The 19,449-nt window shown below is 42.7% G+C and overlaps 1 protein-coding gene across 1 annotated transcript in view; it reads left to right on the top strand.

Moving 5' to 3' along the window:
• Positions 1-19,449, top strand: part of pde4cb (phosphodiesterase 4C, cAMP-specific b) — a 75,681-nt gene that overhangs the window by 48,546 nt on the left and 7,686 nt on the right. The window contains exons 2-11 of the mRNA XM_069702367.1: positions 8,607-8,798; positions 11,164-11,200; positions 11,906-11,979; positions 12,063-12,112; positions 12,433-12,545; positions 14,875-14,968; positions 18,462-18,634; positions 18,719-18,817; positions 19,026-19,190; positions 19,331-19,430. Of these exons, the coding sequence (XP_069558468.1) occupies positions 8,607-8,798; positions 11,164-11,200; positions 11,906-11,979; positions 12,063-12,112; positions 12,433-12,545; positions 14,875-14,968; positions 18,462-18,634; positions 18,719-18,817; positions 19,026-19,190; positions 19,331-19,430 (1,097 nt within the window). The remainder of the gene's footprint in view (positions 1-8,606; positions 8,799-11,163; positions 11,201-11,905; positions 11,980-12,062; positions 12,113-12,432; positions 12,546-14,874; positions 14,969-18,461; positions 18,635-18,718; positions 18,818-19,025; positions 19,191-19,330; positions 19,431-19,449) is intronic.

Genomic DNA, 19,449 nt, shown 5'->3' with positions numbered 1-19,449 from the left:
GAAAGGCGCCAATTAGTGCAGTATGAACATGATTAGAGGAGCACTCAGCATGGCCTGTTGCTGGGCAAAGACTGTGTGTGTGTGTGTGTGTGTGTGTGTGTGTGTGTGTGTGTGTGTGTGTGTGTGTGTGTGTGTGTGTGTGTGTGTGTGTGTGTGTGTGTGTGTGTGTGTGTGTGTGTGTGTGTGTGTGTGTGTCTGTGTGTGTGTCTGTGCCCTGAACCAGCCTGTCCAGTTGTGCACCAGTGTGATATAAGGTTGTTCGATTTTTAGGTCGATGCTAGTGCCAAATGTAGATCTCTACTGCTGGGGCTGTAATCACACACTGCCTCTGTGTGTGTGTGTGTGTGTGTGTGTGTGTGTGTGTGTGTGTGTGTGTGTGTGTGTGTGTGTGTGTGTGTGTGTGTGTGTGTGTGTGTGTGTGTGTGTGTGTGTGTGTGTGTGTGTGTGTGTGTGTGTGTGTGTGTGTGTGTGTGTGGCCCCGGGTGGTTCTGGCCCAGTGTGTTACCCTCCTAACCAGTTTCTAATGATGTTAATACTGATCTGCCGCTGTATGGATTTCTGCCCGGCTGGGCGGACAGAGCTAATAACTGCACATAGACCCCGCGATCAATACCCGTCCAGAGGAGTGAATCAACCTCTGAGAGCCATGAACTCCAAAAATTTAACTACCTCAGCTCCACACCGGCTGAATTCATGTCTGACGGACCAGTCTGCTACAAAGGCCACCGTTGTTTTTGGTAATGTAGTGTTGATCAACTGCCTGGCGAAACTGTCTTTGACCAAACACAATTTTTTTTTACCAACTTTGTCCAACCTCCAAACTTTCAGCACGTGCGTAAAGATTTTCTAACAAACAATCACCAAAAACATTTTGACTTAAAAAAACAACAGCAAGAGAGAGAGAGAGAGAGAGAGAGAGAGAGAGAGAGAGAGAGAGAGAGAGAGAGAGAGAGAGAGAGAGAGAGAGAGAGAGAGAGAGAGAGAGAGAGAGAGAGAGAGAGAGAGAGAGAGAGAGAGAGAGAGAGAGAGAGAGAGAGAGAGAGAGAGAGAGAGAGAGAGAGAGAGAGAGAGAGAGAGAGAGAGAGAGAGAGAGAGAGAGAGAGAGAGAGAGAGAGAGAGAGAGAGAGAGAGAGAGAGAGAGAGAGAGAGAGAGAGAGAGAGAGAGAGAGAGAGAGAGAGAGAGAGAGAGAGAGAGAGAGAGAGAGAGAGAGAGAGAGAGAGAGAGAGAGAGAGAGAGAGAGAGAGAGAGAGAGAGAGAGAGAGAGAGAGAGAGAGAGAGAGAGAGAGAGAGAGAGAGAGAGAGAGAAATGGTCAGGTTTGTCCTCAACAGTTTTAGATCAAGTGCTACTCTTTAGAGTCACCAATTAGCACCGATGTTCAGCAATTATACAAACAGAAATCCATCAGAGCCTGGTTTTATGCTCCATATAAGATTAAAAAAAAAAAAAAAAAAAAAAGTTGGTGTCTGTTGTTGGAAGGTATGCTGGGAAATCACTATCAAAAACTAAAGTTCAAGGTCCCTTCATCACAAATTTGAGGATTCAATGTTTCACTCTTTATATAAATTTGAATTAGTGCTTGGAGAGGCAGAACATTATAAAGGTGTCAACGTGGGCTACAGGAACTTGTGACTGACATTTTTCACTTTCTTCCTCAGTTTTATGGACTAAACAATGAACCTATTGTTGAAAAAATACTGCCAGATGAATGCATCATAAAAATAGTTTACTAATGGTGCAACAGAGATTATTGGTCCTTAGTCCCATGGTTTTATCTCAAATTTTTTTTTTTTTCGTTTTTTTTATTTCAGTGATGTGTTTTAGTGTATATTACACAGATATAGTAGACACATAAAAATTGCAGCAATATTTTCTACAATATTCATCATGTAATATTTTTGCTCCAATCTCAGATAGTGTCAGGTGTAGATTTAAGACCTTCGCATTTTAGCCACCACCTTTTGTTCTTTGTTTCTTTCTTTGTTTGTTTGTTTGTTTCTTTATTTCTTTGTTTCTTTCTTTCTTTGTTTCTTTCTTTCTTTGTTTCTTTTTTTTTTTTTTTTTTTTTTGCTGTGACAGCCATCAACATGGAGGTCTGCTGTTTTCAAAGGCAATAGTTCTTCCTGTGCCTGTAGGTCAGAGGTGACGGAGAAAAATAATAAACACAGCAGCTGGCTTGACTCGCCGCAACCTTCTCCTCCCCTTGGCTATATTTAGAGAGACATGAGCTGCTCTGAGATCAGATGTTGGTGTTGGACATGGAGCGGCGGCTCTGTTTGGACAGCGATCCACAGCGGCTGGTCAGGTGAATAGAAAGAGCAACTGGCTCTTCATGGAGGTGTGGTAGTCCAGTGCAGTCGTACACAAGAGTAGAAGGGGTGGTTTTATGAGAGGACTTCCAAAGACGGTGCTGTGTGGGTGATATATGTGGCAACAATTATATTTTATGGTAAAGAAAATTGCACTTTTCTGCACTTTAATGATAAAAACTCAGACTGCAGTAAATCATCAGCTGTTCCTAAGACCAGTAATACTAGCTGGAATATAGAGATGCGCTTGTCTTAGCTACACTGAAAAAGAACATTTGAATTTACATGTCTAAAATTGTATTTTACATAGTTTTTACATTTTACCATTACATTTGTAGTTAATGACTAAATTACATAATCTAAAAAAACAGTCTGTGTTTTGCCAATAAGATCTTGTTGTACTTAACAAACAGGCAAAAATCCCCGAGATATTAAACTATCATGTAGGACAAACAAAAAACACAGAGACAATTTTCTGTCCAGCTAACTGTTGAAGCTCCTTTTTCTTTTGCTTTGATCAAAGTTACCATATGATACCATGAACATAGAAGACCGTTTGCGCAGCAGCTCATCAACAGAGAAGTTGCCGGATTATCGTTTGTCATCTGAAGCAGAGAGCTTGGTCACTTGACTTTACAGTCAGGGAACGAAGACTTCGAAAAGAGGAGCCTCGTTTCTTTCCTTTCAGCGCACCAGTCTGATTCTGTCGAAAACGTTCTTCTCCCACCCTGTTGGCCAACCTCTCCTCCCTGTGCTGTCACAATGACATAAACAAACACACACACACACACACACACACACACACACACACACACACACACACACACACACACACACACACACACACACACACACACACACACACACACACACACACACACACACACTGACAGTGAAAGGAAAGATCTGTTTGTCAGGGTGCTGGACGAGGAGGAAGCGGCTTGTTTTTCTGCTGCTTCCAGATCAAATGTACAATAGGCTTGAGGTGTAAAGCAAACAAACCCTCTTCACTCCCTAAACTCTCTCTCTCTCAGTCGTGCACACACTCACTCACGCACACACACACACACACACACACACACACACACACACACACACACACACACACACACACACACACACACACACACACACACACACACACACACACGTACGTTTTTCTATCTTTGTGAGGACGCTACCACCACAACCAAATAACCACTAAACCTAACTTCAACTCTTTAGAAGCTAAACACTCAGTCAGCTCTTTGAAGTTTTTACAGCAAAATGTCCTCAGTATGACAGTTTCTAACTAAAATTGGTCCCCACACACACACACACACACACACACACACACACACACACACACACACTCTGATATTTACAAAGCGCTCCCTGGCCTGTTTCCCTCCTCTTCTCCTCACCTCTTGCCTCCTTCCTGGTGTGATGTTTGAGGCCCCTCGGCCAATTCCCACGCTATGAGTAAAAAAAACGGGAGGGAGCATGTGTGTATATGCGTGTGTTTTGACCTCTGACCACGGGCCTGTGTCATCCCCCATCAAATAACATCTGGCATTGACTGTTATTTTCTGTATCACTCTCGCATACGTAACAGAAAGCTCCTCAGATCCCTCCGCCCTGGTTCCCATGACCACGTCACAAACATGCATGTCGTCTTCCCAGGCTAACGTTTCCACTTTAATTGTGCAGTTACAGAGATTTACCCTCAGAAAAAAACTTCATAAGGAGGACATAAGATCTGCTTTGGATGACAAGTGCTGTGAATGCCTCAAATAATGCAGATGGCTCAGGGCTTGGCCTAACATCAAAGGGAATGTAGCTCACTAACATCAACATCACTGCTGGTTGAGCAAGTCGATAAATGAGGAGCAGTGACATTTTTTCACTTTTAGATTTAGTGTCACATTAAAGGCTCATTGTGACTGATAAAAATAGACACTGTTTTCATAAGAAATTTTTTTGAAGTTTTTTTCTTTCTTTTTTTTCTTTTTTTTATGAAAAATGTCCTTTACAATTTTCTTAACCACAAGGAGACTCTTGAAATGGATCATTTTGTTCAACCAACAGTTTAAAACCAAAAGATATTTAGTTTACTATTATATAATGATAATAATTATATGAGAAGTTAAAGTTGGAAAATGTTTTGACTGAATTGCTCAAGAACTGTTAAATGATGATTCAAATATTCTTGGCAATTAATTTTCTCTCAATCGACTAATTGATAATAAAACCTAAAGTATTAAACTTCAGTCTTTTATGAGCGTCCGTCCTCTGGTTATGGTGATGAGGTGCAAACTAAACATCCTGGGAACAAACGCAGAGGTTAGGATGTGGGTGTTAAAGGACGTGTTTGTGTGTGTGTGTGTGTGTGTGTGTGTGTGTGTGTGTGTGTGTGTGTGTGTGTGTGTGTGTGTGTGTGTGTGTGTGTGTGTGTGTGTGTGTGTGTGTGTGTGTGTGTGAGAAAAGTTTGGTAAAACAGAGTTAAAGAGAGAAAAGGGAGCCGTAATGTACGTCAGAGAAACGGAGAACAATGCTGGAGGCAGGAGACAGATCAAGGTCAACTTGTACGCTGCAACTGAACAAGACGCCAGCCCGCCTGCCCGCCTGTCTGTCTGTTTGCCTGTCTGTCTGCCCGTCTGTCTCCCTCTCTGTCTGCCTGCCTGTCTGTCTGTCTAAAGGGGGATGCTTGCAGAAGCAGTGGTAGTAGTTGACGTAAGAATAAAAAGTTCTCGTGCAACGATTTGTAGACATAAAAGCTGCTGCAAAAATCAAAAATGAGCATTACCCTTAAAAAACCTTAACTGGTTGGCTCCATCTACAAAGCAGTATAAACTCTGTAGATTTAAACTGTCAAAACATTGTGATGCTATTTCGTCTACATGCAGATTTTGTAATTTGCATCTGTTTGAATAATAACTCCTGCATTTTTTTTTTTTGCAATCTGCAAAGACGCCACATTATCAGAGTTGTCCACTGTCAGTCAAGTACTTCTCCGTTTTACTGGTGATGGGAGGTGATAAAATCACACAATGCAAATTACTTTACTTTATATTTTTATAGCACTCGCTGATTTACTGACCAACTGACATGGAAAGAAATGACTGAATGGAGAATGATTTCAAAAGAGCTCAGATAGATTTAATGAAGGTAGATCAGGATGCAAAAGACTAGATTTGAGCAGAGACCAATTATTTGAGTTTAAATAAATAATTGTCTGCTGCTGGATGAATACAGAACATATTCAGTGATAGTTGTTGCAATACTTCAAATTCCCCAGTAGTGGGAGCTGTGAACCTATCAGTGGCCTGTAGAGTAAACCTTCATATTCATTGTTGCAGCCTTAAACAGCAGTACAAAACATACATATTGGGGTTTGGTAAAATATCCCATATTCCAGCCCGTGTCACTCCCCACAGATGTGATGGAGATGTGACCACAGCTTAGACTTGTAAAGTAAGTCTTCATTTCCTGGCCACTTATCCTTAATAATAGGTTCTACGTCTGGATTTCAGTGGAGAGATTTATTGTCACATGATTGTTTAAATGCTGGTTTGTCTTTTCATCACTGATAATGAGAGGAAAATCTGAAAGCAACTCGAGTCATAAGAGAAATGTGACTTTAAATTCTGTGAGGGAATAAAAAAGTACGAGCAGATTTCTCTGCCATTCTGAAAGGCAGTTTGAATTCACATTTGCCGTGCAGCTGGAATGTAAACCAGTGATTTGCTTTGAGGACGTCTGACCATGTTCTCTGTTAAAGTGTCCTTGAGTGACATACTATACCACCATCATACCTGCTCACCCAAAAATTCAGCTGAACGGAAGATTAAAAAGGACTTTTGGAGTATAAGAATGGAGGAAGGAGACCTACATTTACTAGAAGTCACCTGGTTCAGTTTAAAATAGAATCCCTCATGAATGTATTCATGTCGGGGGAGAAATCATCTCCACCCTGCCCGGGGAGGGGAGGGGAGGAGGAAGGAGGGAGGGGGGGTGTGCATCTACGTAAGCTCTGTCACTAGTCTCCCAGTTCCCCTCTTTCCTGTCAGCCAGGTCTATTTATAGCTTCTGACATCACTGGTCTCCTCTGATGGTGCTTCGTCACGGCCGACTACACCGTGAGGGGGGAGGGAGGGGTGTGGAGTGGAGTGGAGAGGGGTTGAACTAGGTGTGGTGGTGGATGGAGGCGGTGGGGTGTCATCATTGAGGTAAGCCCTGCTGCTGCAGCGGCCCCGCCCCCCTCCACCAAGTCCCACCAATCAGGTATGAGGTGCTGAACACATCACTGTGCGGGATACAGCCCCCCCCCACACACACACACACACACATCCTCCATCCCTCTTCCTCGCCCTCCTCCTCATCTCTCTGTCTCCCTCTGCTTCTGTGAATTGGCCCTGTTTCATTCAGCATCGATTGCATAATAGCCATCTTTCATTTATCAGGCACTATTACTGCTGGAGAGCTGCAGGCAGGCTGAGCTAAAAATAGACGCAGAGGCAACCTTCCACTGCTTGGTGCTCTGCTTTCTATTGTTATGACCAGGGGAGGAGAGGGAGGCGGCTATCAGGAATGAGAATGGATCTTATTGATATAAAGTCATACAGAAAAAAAGCTTGTTCATTTTACCTCTCAAGTGTCCACATGATGGTGGTTTAAAATCAAATTTCAGTCCTGAACAATTAACTTCTTATAATTTAATAACGTAGAATTTAGGCCAGGGAAGAAGTTTAGGCAAAAAGGAGGCTGGATTCGATCTTTTATCGCAAACTCTTTACTCCTAGATCAGTGGAGTCAGAGTGTCCTTGAGCAAGGCACAGTTTGCTGAGGGAACGGGGAACATGGTGAGCTGTGAAATCCCGCGGAGATCAGTAGAGAATGATATGTTCCATGTTGATAAACTTGAACCCTCCACCACCCTCTCCTCCCCCGTTCACATCTCTGCTCTTGTGGTTGTAACTCTATAGTGGTTGCATTATGAAGAACCTGGTTTGGTTCAGAGAAGGTTTGGGGTAAAAGAGAGTTCACTGTGTATAGGTTTGCATTGCTGAACCCTGCAATAAGGAAGGACTCTGCTGACCGACCTCTTCTTCACTGGAAGTATTACAAAACGATTTATTCGGGCCAGGTGTCGCTGTGATGCTGTTTGGTGACAGGAGCTGAGTAGAATCAGAGATAAAAGTTTTGTAAAAAGAAAAAAATGATATGGAAATAATACCATTTTGATCACACCAGTAACATCCGGCTTTAACACCGGGACATAATGTCACAGTGTCAACGACTCTTTGTTCGGTGCTCGGGGAGTGTTTCAGTGTTCAGCTATGGATGGGGTGATAGAGGGAGCGGCGGTGGAGGGGGGAGTTATGGGTAATCGCTGTGCTGACGTAGAATGCCTGTGTTGACGTCACCAGGAGATAGCGGAGGGAAAGATGTGTGTGAGTGTGCGTTTGATTACAAAAAAAAAACAGCGATCACAAGGTCATTAAAGTCAGACGAGAAAATCGAAGTGCTGCTAATTTTAATTCTGCCATCAAGTAGAACTGTATTTTTTATTCATTTTATTATTTTAACTTCTGACACAGTCACATGAATCCCCTGCTTGTGTCTCTCCTATAATTAAAGCTCCTTTGTTTCTGCCGTCAAAGACTTCATTGTGTCTGTTTGGGATACTTCTGGGACTTGATTTGGACTTGCAGCTTTCTGCGTACTGTACGTTCAGCTCCGTCCATCCTGAAGAGGTTTAATTGTACCTTATCTCAGCCTTGTCTGGTCCTTATCAAACCTGTCTCCTCTCTGTCTCTGTCTTAGTCTCTGCGTCCTCAGCAGCTGCAGGGTCCTAGAGTATTTGGGTGTCACAGGGTTTCAATGACATGCAGGTTCTTACTTATACTCTCCCTTATAAGGTGCATTTTGTCTTAATGTATTTTTGTGTCTTTTTTCATACTCGGTTCTTCTTTCTTGTTTTGATTTTGTAGCCTTTGTTGTTCCGTCATATAACAGAGCAAGCTTTCTTTTAATATCGTGGTATGCAAACTAAATGTGTTACTACTGGTAGCAGTAGATTATGTAAAATATGTCATAACATTAACAGGTGACAGAAGTAGCAGCAGCACATATGGTAATTCTAGCAGTAGGAGTAAATATAAAGATGTTGGTCAGTGCACATATTTTTTAATCATGTCATCATTTTACATAATGGAATAAAACAAATAAAGATATGAAATGGCAGTTCAGTCTGATTGTCAGGTTAATTAGCTGATACAAATAATCCAATTTGTTTCTTTCCTCTCCCTCCCTGTAGTTTTGACGTGGAGAATGGCCTGTCGGTGGGTCGCAGTCCACTGGACTCTCAGACTAGCCCCAGCTCTGGTCTGGTTCTTCAGGCCAACTTCCCCCACAGTCAGCGCCGCGAGTCCTTCCTCTACCGCTCCGACTCCGACTTCGACCTTTCGCCCAAAACCATGTCCCGCAACTCGTCCACTGCCAGCGACCTGTGAGTATTTAAAGATGCTCTCAGCAGAAAACCGATCAGCCTGTGGCCTCAGCTTTCACATTGTTGGTGTTGCAGAGCTGGATGTGGAGGGAAAGTTCCTCCGAGGGGACGTTCTTCCAGAGAAAACACCCAAATGGTTTCTCATGACAGCTGATGATTGAAGGAAAGGACTATTAACTAGACAATTAAGGATCTGAGGTGCCAAATATTCACAAATGATATAATTTCCATGTTTCCCCTGTCAAACATTCGTAGTGAACCTGTAAAGTGAAATGTTACCATTCATAATGCTGTGTCAGTATCAGGGTAACGTTTTACTTCGCCTAGACATGACAAGTAAGATGCCGTAGGTTTAATCACCAAAAAACACGCAATGAGGTTGAGAAAAAGATCACGGTTTAGGTTAGAAAAAGTCAATTTAACGCAAGTAATGTTTGATATTTCACAAAAGTTAAATATGTTACGTTATTTCATCCACGCTGACTAATGCTTTCTCATGGAAGTCCTGCCTTCTTCCTAAGCAAATTTGATCACTCTTTGTACTTTGTCACATGACACACGTGTATACTTTCAACGCTATCTTCCTCCGGACTGACAGGTGTATTGCAGGATTTGGAATTATACTGGGCTAAAAATAAAATAAATTGTAGTGTCTAAATTTAGGATTTTACATTTTTAAAATGGGATGCATGTAGTAAACTTTTTAGAAAGTTATGAAACTCTAAATTCAGGGTGTTTTGTTTGTTTGGTATTTCATTCCACCATTTGTTCACAAATACTGCACAGCATCAGATGACATGGACCGTATCAGTAAAACACCTGAGTTTATTGTCAATCATTATTTATTTTTTTTGTAAGTCCGTCTTGTTTACACTCTTAAGAATTTTTTGGTATCTGGCTTTAAAGAGGCTTTTGGCAGCACATCCGGAGTTACTAAGCAGCAGAGCAGTAGTTGTACGTACAGTAGTTCTACTTCTGGGACCTCCTGAAACCAATGTTCTTCGCTCTAAACTAATTTTGCATCCAGGTTCTGTTTCTACAGCTAAAGATTTGTGTGCGCAGCTAGCAGTCTGTTTGAAGCTAGAGTGTAAATGTGGCCTCGCCCACCAATAGCTGTCGCTGCTTTGTTTTGAAGGGAGGAGGGATTGAAGCATTGGGAAGTCAATTGGCTACCTCGGTGAGAAAGTGTGAAGATTGCTGTGTTTTGTGTTTTCTTTTTATCTCTTTGGGCTGTACCATGTTGTCACGAGTCACCTCTCCTCACCCTCCTGCTCACCTGTCACCTTTTCCCGAGCACAACCTGAAAAACCTCAGTGCTCCACTCCAAAAGCATGACCAGCGCAAAGTTTTAGAAGCAGTCCCAGCAAGCATTTGACAGATGATGATATCCCGTGTTTGCAGTTTGAAAATGTCCTTTTATATATTTCGGCACTGATTTATAACCAATTCAGTCTTCATAGGTCATATTACAGTTATTTAGTGTCAAAATGTTTGCTGGACTTTGTACTTTTCAATGCCAGCATGGTTTTACCCTGAAGTCTGGAGGTGTCTGAGCTGCATGCTGTGACCCGGAACCTTCCAGAGAGCTCCACCTTTTCTGCAGTCAGCTCTCCCAGCAGCCAGAGCATGAACACTGATCCTCACCTGCACACACCTGTAGTCATACAAACCTGTCTTGTGGTTTTTGACCCTCATAGAAACAGATCTGACAGTAAAAGCAATGTCAGTATTCGGCTGCCTTTTAGCTCCACCGACTCTTGAGACACAACTCAGAATCTTTAGCTTCTAAATGCTAAAGAAAAATGTTATCGCTCACTTTGATTCATTAGCCTTTTTTCACATTTACTTCGACAGCAGAACAGTTTTACATGGTGGAACTGATCAAAAAAGATTAAGTCATACAGTTTACATTTGGGCCAGAGAACTGAGTCAGTGAGCTTAAATTTGTCCATTGAATTATTTGATGCAAAGTTAAATGAAATATAAATGAATGCAATGTTTAGATGCATTTAGTATATTTTTGTCCAGTATTTTTGTAAAGTTACCCTTCTCTCTTTCCATGCAGCTCATATTTATTCCATAGTCACAAAAACAATGGTTGTCTGAGGTTCAGCACCAGCCTGTGTACCTTTTCCTTTGTGCAACTAATACAATCTGCTGTCCTCACCCTTTATCCACTGTGCTACTCAGACCAGGCATGGTCCCAGCCAACTGCAGCCTTCCTGTACAGACAGATATCCCAATAACAAAAGCCTTATGTGTTGTCATTATTTGTGTTTTTAAAATTTTGACTCGCAAGATATTTGCTGAACCAGTCTGTCTCTTCTCGTGGGGCCTTTTCTCTAAATCACTTTGGTTTTTGCAGGCATGGAGAAGACATGATCGTAACTCCATTTGCACAGGTTAGTCACAGTTACACGTGTGCTTCACCTCACAGTGTCCTTTGTTGCTGGTTCTGTACGAGTTTTCAAATTTGACTGGTTACTTTGATTAAACCCAACAAGTCCAAATAAAATGCAGCAGCTGACCGGCCATTTACCAGCACTGATTTGATGACAGGTGGAAGCAGACAACCTGTAAAGCAACAGTACAAAAACAGTTTTACAGATGTAATGGAGACACAGTAATTATTCTTTTTAATATTTTAGTTGGTGTCAATACCTATAATCATAATAATCAAAATGGATTTAGTTTGAAGATGTTCCGACTCCTAACCGTTAGTCCAACCGTTCTTAGGACGCATATTAGCAGCTTCTCGATAAAAAGTTTGACTATTAAAACTGAATCTAAAAAAGGAACATTTTTGGTGCAATATGTGTGTCACATTTGACCATTAAAACTGAATCTGAAAAAGGAACATTTTTGGTGCAATATGTGTGTGTCACATCTCGAGCTGTTGCAAAGGACGTTGAAATAGCCGAGAGAATAGCTCTTTATTTTTTAGGGGAAAGTCGTGTCTTTGCTTGTAAGCTAAGTAAGAGAGCTGCAGCAGAAGTAGTTAGGGTGGCAGACTGGGCTCTTCGTTTTCCTGATATTTAAGGACCGCATGTCTCAGGTGTTTCCATCCAGCTTTATTCATGCACCTCCTCTTTTTTCCCCTTCTTTAGGTTCTTGCCAGTCTTCGAACAGTGAGGAGTAACTTTGCTGTTCTGACACATCTGCAAGATCGTGTGGGAAACAAGTAAGAACATGCAAACACACCGGAGGACTAACTGCTCGCTGTCTTTTTTATTCTACCAACACCTCATCTGCCTCTTGTTCCAGGCGGCCGCCAAGCAGCAACCAGCCACCCATGTGTAAACCATGTCTGACAGGTCAGTGTTGATACACCTATATGATGAAGCTCTTTCTCTTGAATCACCATTAATGCTTTCTTGTTCTTGTCTTTTCATTAAAATGATTATTGTTTTACTTGATTCAGACCTGTTGCTTAACATACGAGTTTCTTAGTCCTTGATTTTATTGCATGAGAGTATAAACATGGTCGTTTTCAGTAGCTCCATTTTGAGGCACAGGAGCTTTTCCTCTCAATCCTAGAACTTTGAATCACTCGGCACATTTGAGATGTGGATGTTTTCATTGCAGTCCTACTTCTGACCTGCAACATGTGTTTGTGTGACCTCTGGCCTTTCAGAGGAGCCTTACCAGAAGATGGCGGTGGAGACACTGGAGGAGCTGGACTGGTGTCTGGACCAGCTGGAGACGCTGCAGACGAGAAACTCAGTCAGCGAGATGGCATCCAATAAGGTGAGGTGACATCTGACTCAGGTTCACACAGACCATGTAAACTCACTGGGACGCTGAAGTCTTCGATTGTGTCCAGATATTTCAATAGTGGTCTTTAGAGCTGAATGTCGGCAGTTTTTATTATCAAAACACAAAACTACCCAATTAAACTCGTGTATCAACCCTGGACACAACAAGTTTAGCATTTGTGGGATTTGCACATTTAACTTATTTCAGGGCAAATTTTCTTTGCTTGATCTGAGTGGTGCATCATTAAATATGTGAATCTTTGCAGACATTTCCTGTAATCAATGTTCAGACAACACTGATGTGTGAAAGAATATGATTTTAGCGGTGTGAACAAAAACAGCAGGGTTCATGAATGGCGCCTCCCTCCTCCGAAAGAGTTAATTAGCATCTCTGCTTTCTGCTTCTCTCTCCTCTGTCTGGCTGCTACACTCAAAGCCCCTCTAGCCCCCAGTCAGCCAATCAGATCCCTCTCCTCCACCCAGCCCCTGAAGTCAGACAAATGTGATTGGACAGAGGGGTGGGGGGTGAGGGGTGGGTGGGTGGGGAGCACGCAGGGCGGGGGAGAGGGGTTCCTCGCAGCCTCTTCATGCTTCTCAATGACAGTGTGTGACAGTAGTTCGATGAGCGACTGCAGTCACACCCTTTCTCCCCTGATGGTAGACCACATCTCCAGCCTCCCCCACCTCAGCCCACCCCCCACCCTACCCCTCCGACCCCCCTCATCACTGCACCTGGGACTGTGGGAACTTACATTTTTCCAAACGGACTTCTTTTCATGCTCAGACTGTCCCCCGCTGAGCATGGAGCAGAGCTGACTGGGCAAATTACTGCAGATCACTAAGCAAGCAAACTTGGATTTTTAGCCGCCGCGAACATCAACATGCGCGGGTCGACATGCCTGCGTCGGCGCTCTGGGTTTGTCTGTGCTGGAGACTCAGACAGGTGAGCGACGGGGAGCGCTGCTGGCTTCCCTTGTTTACAATGGGATCTATTGATCGTCAGTGCAGGCGTTGCAGGGGGCTGAACGCTGAGCCTGTCGGGTCTGTCTCAGGACTACAAATGATTTTGTGATACGTAAACTGGATCTTGAGCTCTGTGGTTTATAGACATAAGAATGTGTTGCATGAAAACGTGTTTGCGTGTGTGTGTGAAAAGAAGAAAGCGCCGTGTCATCGAGTTATGTTGAGTGACATCAGAAGAGCTAAACGACGCAGTGAGCAGACACATTTAGGCTTTAACTACGTGATGATGTATGTGTGTGTGTTTTGTTTGTTTGTTTGTTTGTTTGTTTGCGTCCATATGTGTGTCACATAGTAGCCATGCAGCCACTGCAGCATCACTCTCACCCAGATCCCCTCCCTCCTCCTTGTGCCACCACGTGCCGAAGCTGTTACATAATCGCTGTGGAAACTACCGTTGCAATAAAATTAAGGGGGAAACACTGAACACTTTTGTTTTCAAAAAAAAAACTTTTGAACGTGTTTTTGTTTTTTTTCTACCAAAAGTGCACATTTCTCTCTGGCTTCGCAGCTTGTTGTCTTGTGTTTTAAAAGCGTAACAATATATCCGTATGTAAAACATTCAGGCATTTCAAAAGGGGTACTCAGGACAGACATTCACAGAAGTAAATGTGATGAAATTACACCAATTAGGAGAGCGTCTTTCTACTGCAGCGCCAGTCTTCTCCTACATGTTGTGTCACTTTGAAACCACAGCAAAGACAGTGGAGCATCTTGTGTTTTTATGTACGTTGTTCGAACTTTAACTGTAAAACTTTACCAGCCAACGAGGCCGCATGATGGTAAATGCATTATTTATTAAATTATCTAAGTTGAGTTAGGTGCAGCAAAACATACTTTTATGTTTGCCCGTACTTCCATCCATTTCATTGCACATATGGAGATTTTGTTTTATAGTTATCTGATGCTGCATCTGACATCTGCACTTTTCTTCCATATTGAATCACAAATTAACCCCCCCAAAAAAACAATCGAATGATGGGGAATTGTCAGAAAAAATCATGTACTGCCAATTCCTGCCAAAGTGAGCTTTATTACCTAATTTCTCCAGTGATGGTCGGTAGAAGGTAGATGGTGAAAAGACAACAACGTATTTACCCTCTTCTAGGAGGGGGAAGGGGCACGGGAACATTTTTAGAAATGTTTTGCCTTTAAAACATGAAACTTTCTTGTGAAAAAAACATGAGGGTGTTGCATTTAAATTTGTTGCATTACCGATGTTTGAAAACACTTTGTCTCTGTGCAGTCTGCTGGGAGTGATCACATTTTGGTTTGCCTGTGGTCTCGTTGTGTCTACACAGTTTAAGAGGATGCTGAACCGCGAGCTGACGCAGCTGTCGGAGACGAGCCGCTCGGGGAATCAGGTGTCAGAGTTCATCGCCAGCACCTTCCTAGGTGAGTTTACAGAAAAGGGTTAATGGATACTGAGAGGAGAGTGCCACAACACACAAAAGATCACTTGATATTAAAACAAGTGTGTTGATGGAAACATACACTCACCTGCCAGATTATTAGGCACATCTGACCTAATGAGGTGTAATAACTCTGCAGTAAATCCTTCATGAAGGTTCCGTTTCTGTTTTATGTTGAGCAAACATTTTGGAGATTGTAGTTTGTTGTGTTGTTGGACCGCACAGAGGAAGACAACACACTGTGGCACAGACAAACACAAAAATATTACCTTTTGGTAAATCACATTTTGTACCATCCCAGACACATCAGTGTGCTGTTTGTTGTGCTGCCTGGGTATTTAACACACTCATTTGCATAATTACATCGCCTGGTGTTGTGCTGTCAGTTGTATTATGTGAGCGTTAGACTAGACTGCCATTCAACGTACAGTATGTGAATGTTAACATGTCATCCAGCATGGTATATACGAGAAAGTAGGGGAGGAAAAGGGTGTTTTTAAAGGATGAGATATAGTTTTTTTGTGTTTGATTTGAGTCGAGAAACTTTTGTTTGGAGAGGATTATTTAGAAAAGGCAGGAAAAAAGAGAGCAGAGAAGGAAAAAGGGACCAAAAGGAGAGAGGGATTTTTAAATAAAGATAAAAAGAAGGAAGAAAAATGTAAGGAATAAAAACAGTTGAGATGGAAGAAGAAATTTGAAAGGAAGACAAAAAAGTATAAAAGATATTTAAAGGAGGGAGAAGAAGAAAGATACAAAATACAAAAAAAATACAAAAAAACATGTTTTAAAAGGAGGTTGGTTTTGAAGGAAAGGAAGTGAATGATGAGGCTTTACAGAGAAACAGGGAGAGGAGAATTATATTATTTTAATGGAAATGAAAGAGAGAAGGAAGAATTGTAAAGGGAAGAATAAAAAAAATGTAAACTGAGGGAATGAAAACCATGTTTCCAAAAGAGAGAAAGAGCAGAGAACTGTATGTTATTAGGTGCAGATGGAGAAGGTGAGTATTTTTCCCTCTCTAAAACAGAAGGAGGCGCAGCAACAGACAGCATTCCCGGACACACTGTGTGGCGTTGTCGTAGCAACAGGGTGCAATATTATTCAACGGCGTGTTGCATCAATAGGAGGCTCAGTCTTCAGCAGCCTTCCGGCAGGATGGTCCGGTCGAACGAGGATGGAGCTGTCATTCGGATGCCGTTTTGATATGAGCGCCTCGGCGTCAAGCCTGGCTGCGTTTGGAGATGAATGCCGTTGTTATGGGTGTGAGGAAGAGGAGGCACTGTGAGAGAGGTGAGAGAGGCCAGACAGCGCCTCGTGTGAGGCTGCCACTCAGGTCGCTGTGCATCCTTACGGTGGCGTGTGCTTGGAGCTGGGCTCAGATGTGGATATAGTTCAAGCTGTCACTGCTGACGTGCCAATAAAAAAAAAAAAAACGCGGATGGAAAATACTGCGGATGATAGGTGGACGTGAGGTGAAGCAGGCTGTCTGTGATGTCAAACAGGATCATTATTTCCTTGGTTTGTTCAAAAATTGGATGAGTCATTTTGAACACAACCGTGCCTGCTGGAACAGCACCTTTGTGCCAACAACTCACGTTGAGATCACGCCGGTGCTGCTGCTGGGAACCCTGTGTTGGTGATTTCCATGTTTTTGGCTGAAGGATTTCTCTCTCCTCTGGGTTAAAAAAAAAAATCTCTAACCTGTAAATGTGATGAAGCCTTTTCAGACCTACATTTGGAAAAAAACAAACACGAGAAGCACTTTGTCATCAAGCTTAAAACAATACTGAGCTCCTGAGAAGCTGATGGTTTTTACCCATCATCCTTAGCTCTCTGCTGCATCGAACATTTAAATCCATTTACATGGCGAGAGATTTTATGTACATTATGTATGACTTTGAGCCTTTTTATTTGAAATTTGTTTGCATTTTAAGATTTGTGTTTTTTTTTATTCGAATTGTGCTGTAGGAGCAAAGCAAAGTCCAGTTGTTCACAAGGTCACTGACACAGATTCTGACTGTCGTGTTGAAAATAATCACCAATTCATGCTCACCTCAACAAAACTGAGACCTATCTTACTGATTTTGTCGGTGATGTACAGGTGAATTTGTTTTTGGTTGGCAGGAGCTTTATATGAGGCCAGCGCAGTTTAGCAAGGTGACACACAGAGCTGTTTGTAATACTCTGGAAAGGCAGACCGGAGAACAGATCTCCTCTTTACCTGTTTTTATTGCCTTCACTGAAAAAAAAAGGAATGGACTGGTTTCTGATCAGCCGGTGTGAAAGCAGTCCAGCTGCGCTGGAGAAGAAGGCAGCTTTCATGTTGATGTAGTGTTTACAAACTACGTATCTAAAGGCATAAAATGAACTTAGTTCTAGGTAGAGGTGTTGCTACGTATTTCTGTCTGTCAGCAGCAGTTGTAGTGACAGCCAGTGTCCCTCATGTGTCTGGTAAAGTTATACAGCACAAGTACAATGCTAAATTTGTAGAGTACTCTTTAAGAATAGCTGCTTTACTGTTTGCAGCAGCAGTATTAGTGAAGTATGAGCAGCGGTAGTGCTAGCAGTTCAGCTTGTGTTAACTGATGCAGTCACTACTAGAACATTTAGTGTTAGCATAGTTACTTGCACCAGCAGCAATATGACTACTAATATGTTGACAGTATCAAAGAAACGTAGTTGTAGTTGTATCAGCAGTAGTGATAATAATATTTGTAGCACTGGTGGTTGTAATATTAATATTTAACAGTCGCAGAATTGTCAGTTGCAGTAGCAGGAGAGGAGCAGTGAGGTGGCAGTCATAGTAGCAGTAGCACTAATAGTAACTAACGTACAGTGTATCAGACATATTGGAGAGGAACAGTTCCTACAGCAGTAGACAAGTCAGACATTGTGCATCCTGCTACTATCTTGTTAGCTGAATCTACCGATTTTGCACTTACAATATAACAATATGACACTTGTTCATCTCGTTAAAGACGGCTCGCTTCGAAGACAGTTATGACAGGAGTTAACGAAAAGATTGTGACAAGATGAGAGACTGTGTGACGCTGGAGAAGGTTGAGGTGAGGCTTTGTTTCAGGTAGTCATTGGTTGCAAACAGAAAATGAGGCACAGTGCGAATCACAACGTGTCCACTGAAACAGGCTTTCTTCCAAGACAGAGATACACTGTGGTCTAATCAAGAGATCAACCTCTACAGCTCTGGAAGAACGTGGGATTTGATGTTGTTTTAAGGGGATAGAAATCCCATCTTAAGATCTCTCCCTCTCATAAGGCGGATAACATGTGACAGTCAACTAAAGTCTGCGCATTTTACATTTCGTGGAGACAGAAGAGGGAGCCTTGAGCGCTCTCACTTTCATGGCTCAGTTTTTCATCAGTTTTGATGAACGTACCTTGTTAGGTAATCAGCACCTCCTGAGTCACATATGAGTCTGACTTTAACTTAATGTGTCTGTGTGTTCACGTTGCAGAGAAACAACATGACGTGGAGATCCTGTCTCCACCTCCCAAGGAGAAGGAGAAGAAGAAGAGGCCGATGTCACAGATCAGTGGTGTGAAAAAGGCTACACAAAGCCCGAGCTTAGCGGTCGCCTGCATCCCTCGTTTTGGAGTCAACGCGCCGCACGAGAGCCTGCTGGCCAAGGTGAGCTCACACACGCTGACATGACACGCCAGAAACACGTACAAATACATTGTGTCATTTACGAGTCCTGTTTTATTTCTCCAGGAAATCGAGGAGATCAATCGTTGGGGTCTGGACGTATTCAAAATAGCAGAATTTTCTGGAAACCGGCCGCTGACGGTGATCATGTACTCCGTCTTCCAGGTAGGACGATCCCTCAGCTCCACAGACGAGGAGAAAAACACATGGAACATGAAAATGCGATATAACGTTAGAGATTCACTTTTTCACACGAGGATCAATATAACTGATTTGAAAGGTGCTCGATTGAATTTAACATCAAGGAATCACAGGTTAAAATATCGTGGTTTTTTTTTTCATGTTTTACTCTTGTCCCTCCTCACCCCGACAGGAGCGAGACCTTCTGAAAACCTTTAAAATCCCGACTGACACCTTCATCACCTTAATGATGACGTTAGAGGACCACTACCACGCAGACGTAGCTTATCACAACAACATCCATGCAGCTGACGTGGTGCAGTCCACTCACGTCCTCCTGTCCACCCCGGCTTTAGAGGTGAGCTGAGGGAGCTGCTGTTGTAGCTTCTAGTTACGCATACGTAAAACACCTTCCGGCTACAGGCCTCTGGTCTCCCTGTAGACACAACACTTTTTGTTCCGAATGAACCGTTGCTTTTTCTTCGTTGTTCATCCCAGGCGGTGTTCACAGACCTGGAGATCATGGCCGCTCTGTTTGCAAGTGCCATCCATGATGTCGACCACCCTGGAGTCACCAACCAGTTCCTCATAAACACCAGTAGGTTCCTCTCGGTCTC

The sequence above is a fragment of the Brachyistius frenatus genome, unplaced genomic scaffold (genome assembly GCF_029030835.1).
Source record: "Brachyistius frenatus isolate BFR_SWC_R1_liver_20210118 unplaced genomic scaffold, ASM2903083v1 Contig_41, whole genome shotgun sequence".
Taxonomy (NCBI): Eukaryota; Metazoa; Chordata; class Actinopteri; family Embiotocidae; genus Brachyistius; species Brachyistius frenatus.
Note: the sequence above shows the minus strand (reverse complement) of the source record. Positions and strands in the feature narration are given on the sequence as shown.